Source organism: Austrofundulus limnaeus, unplaced genomic scaffold (assembly GCF_001266775.1).
Source record: "Austrofundulus limnaeus strain Quisiro unplaced genomic scaffold, Austrofundulus_limnaeus-1.0 Scaffold116, whole genome shotgun sequence".
NCBI classification, from domain to species: Eukaryota; Metazoa; Chordata; class Actinopteri; order Cyprinodontiformes; family Rivulidae; genus Austrofundulus; species Austrofundulus limnaeus.
Genome location: NW_013952518.1, coordinates 885,970 through 888,180, shown reverse-complemented (window position 1 = coordinate 888,180; position 2,211 = coordinate 885,970). Strand labels below are relative to the sequence as shown.

The following is a 2,211-nucleotide window of genomic DNA, read 5'->3' as shown; positions in this document are numbered from 1 at the left end:
ATTCAGAAAATTTTTTCAGGACCGCACCTTGATGTTTCAGGACCCCACTTTGGGTCCCGACCCCAACTTTGGGAAACACTGGCCTAATGAAGCTTTAAAACACAAAAATGGATAAAACTCTTTAAATTTTATATATACTAAGCTAAAGATTTGGTGTAGTATTAGCTAAGATTCAGCCCAAATAAGCATCGAGTATGATTTCATAACTCATACTCTACATATGCTTGAAAAAAACTTTACCTGTTGGAGTAAACCCAGTTTGTCTGTTAGCAAAATAACTCATGAACCACTGGATGGATTTCTATCAAACTGTCACAAACTATTACATTGAATATACATCTACAACTGATGAAGTTTTAGATTAAATCAATTTTAAGATGACCGCCACAGCTAATGAACATTAGCTAACACAAAAATATCTGTAACTCAGAGTTTTACAGATGTCAAGTTAAAATTTGGCACGTGACTTCTTGTGTGATTGTATTTTTTAAAGGTTAGGCAAAAAAATCCACCATTTAAAGTAGCTTAATTWAAAAAAGTCTTGTATTAGAAGTGGTGGGTGATATGCATTCCTTTGAGGAAAGCCAGACCTTTATTCTGTATTAGTTTTTAATTGTTAGGGGGGAAAACTTTCCTCAAAATAAATTAATATTTAAAAAAAAATCACTGTTAAAACAGGCAAACAAAACCAGTCACCTTTTCGAAATGGATATCCACAATATTCTTTTGTATTTAATAAAACTCGTGAAATATTTTTAGGTGAAGKTTTTTTTATTAGTACTTGCAGTACTGCGTTGTTTTTCCTGGTCTGCGCTGCAGAAAAGGAAAGAGGAGGGGAGACAATTGCCGCCACGTGCGCTCAAACGCCTGCTTTATTATGAAAACTTTCTCCTGATTGGTCCAGATAGAAAACACAGTATTTATAGACGACATCTAATTGGCTGTCTTCTCCGAGACAACTAACACAGCGCAAATCCTWCCAGACAACGGATTCTTGCGCGTCTAGTACTATCAGAAAGTAGTGCGTCGTAAAAATGTATAATTTGAAGCATTTATTTGGTTTGATTTGTAATATGACTGAACAGAATCAACACAGAATTTGTATTTAAGGTGTTTCAAGAATTTTTTTATTATAAATCCGTGTTTTTGCGCTTTGCTTAGATAAAAGAGTCGGTTTGTGTTGGTGGCGGAAGGATACCTCCCATCCAGGTGACGCGTCAAAATATTGGCTTGGGAAGACCGCGCCAAAGCACAGACAGTGGCCACTCTTCAGGATAACAACACATCACCGTGGCCCTTTAAACACACCGAAGGGTCGACGCGGTCGCTGTGTGATTTTTTTCTTCACTCGGCTTGTTTCCTTACGGAGGATTGTTTTCGTCGGGACTATCTTTTGTCGGCGCACAGGAGCCAGATTTGATGCCGGTTTTCGGGAATCTGTGCGCGACTTGGTCGTGACTGTGGGGGGGACTGTGACGGGCGCGGTGCGGCGGAGTTGTGGATACAGCGTGTTCCATCGCACCACCATTATTTAGTCGCACACATTGCGCCTAAATTCATCTGTTTTCAGTCGCCTTCTTTCTTTTTGTCTTCATTTTGAAAGTCTCTCGCAGCGGTTGGACGGAGCTCGTTTTGTGCTTTTTCGCCACAAACCTACCGGCTTTTTCAGCTCGAATATGTTGCTGTCAAAGTTTGGTTCATTTTCGCACATTTGCAACCCCTCGAGCATGGACCACCTACCAGTGAAGATACAACGCCAGCCGGGTAGGTGACCGTTTTCTCCCCTAAAATTGCAAACAAAATGGGGGACATTTCCCCCTAGTAATTATTAGCTACTCACGGTTCAAACTGACCGTTAAGTGGCCCCTTATATATTCATGTTTTTTTTTTGTTTGTTTATTTCCCCTCACAGTTAAAGTGGAAAAGGAGCCCTTTGAAAAGGTTTACCAGGTGGGCTCGGTTTTAGGCAGCGGGGGATTCGGAACTGTGTACGCCGGCAGTCGGATCTCTGATGGCGCACCGGTAAGGTCGAAGCTCCGCTCTGTGTTTTTGATCCCTCCGCGCCGCTCCGGGGATTATTTCTCCATTTTCTGACACTTCCTCTCTTTTTTTGTGTTGCTCTTAAAGGTGGCTGTGAAGCATGTTGCAAAGGAGAGAGTGACGGAGTGGGGCACAATTGTAAGTACCCGATGTGTAGGTGTAGGGTTTGTT

The 2,211-nt window shown here is 41.5% G+C and overlaps 1 protein-coding gene across 1 annotated transcript in view; it reads left to right on the top strand.

Annotated features, from left to right (window-relative positions):
- Window positions 1–1,161: 1,161 nt before the first annotated feature.
- pim3 (Pim-3 proto-oncogene, serine/threonine kinase) overlaps window positions 1,162–2,211 on the top strand; it is a gene marked incomplete at its 5' end in the record, with an annotated part of 4,285 nt that continues 3,235 nt past the window's right edge. The window contains 3 exon segments of the mRNA XM_014014550.1: window positions 1,162–1,764; window positions 1,913–2,022; window positions 2,128–2,178. Coding sequence (XP_013870004.1) covers window positions 1,677–1,764; window positions 1,913–2,022; window positions 2,128–2,178 — 249 coding nt within the window.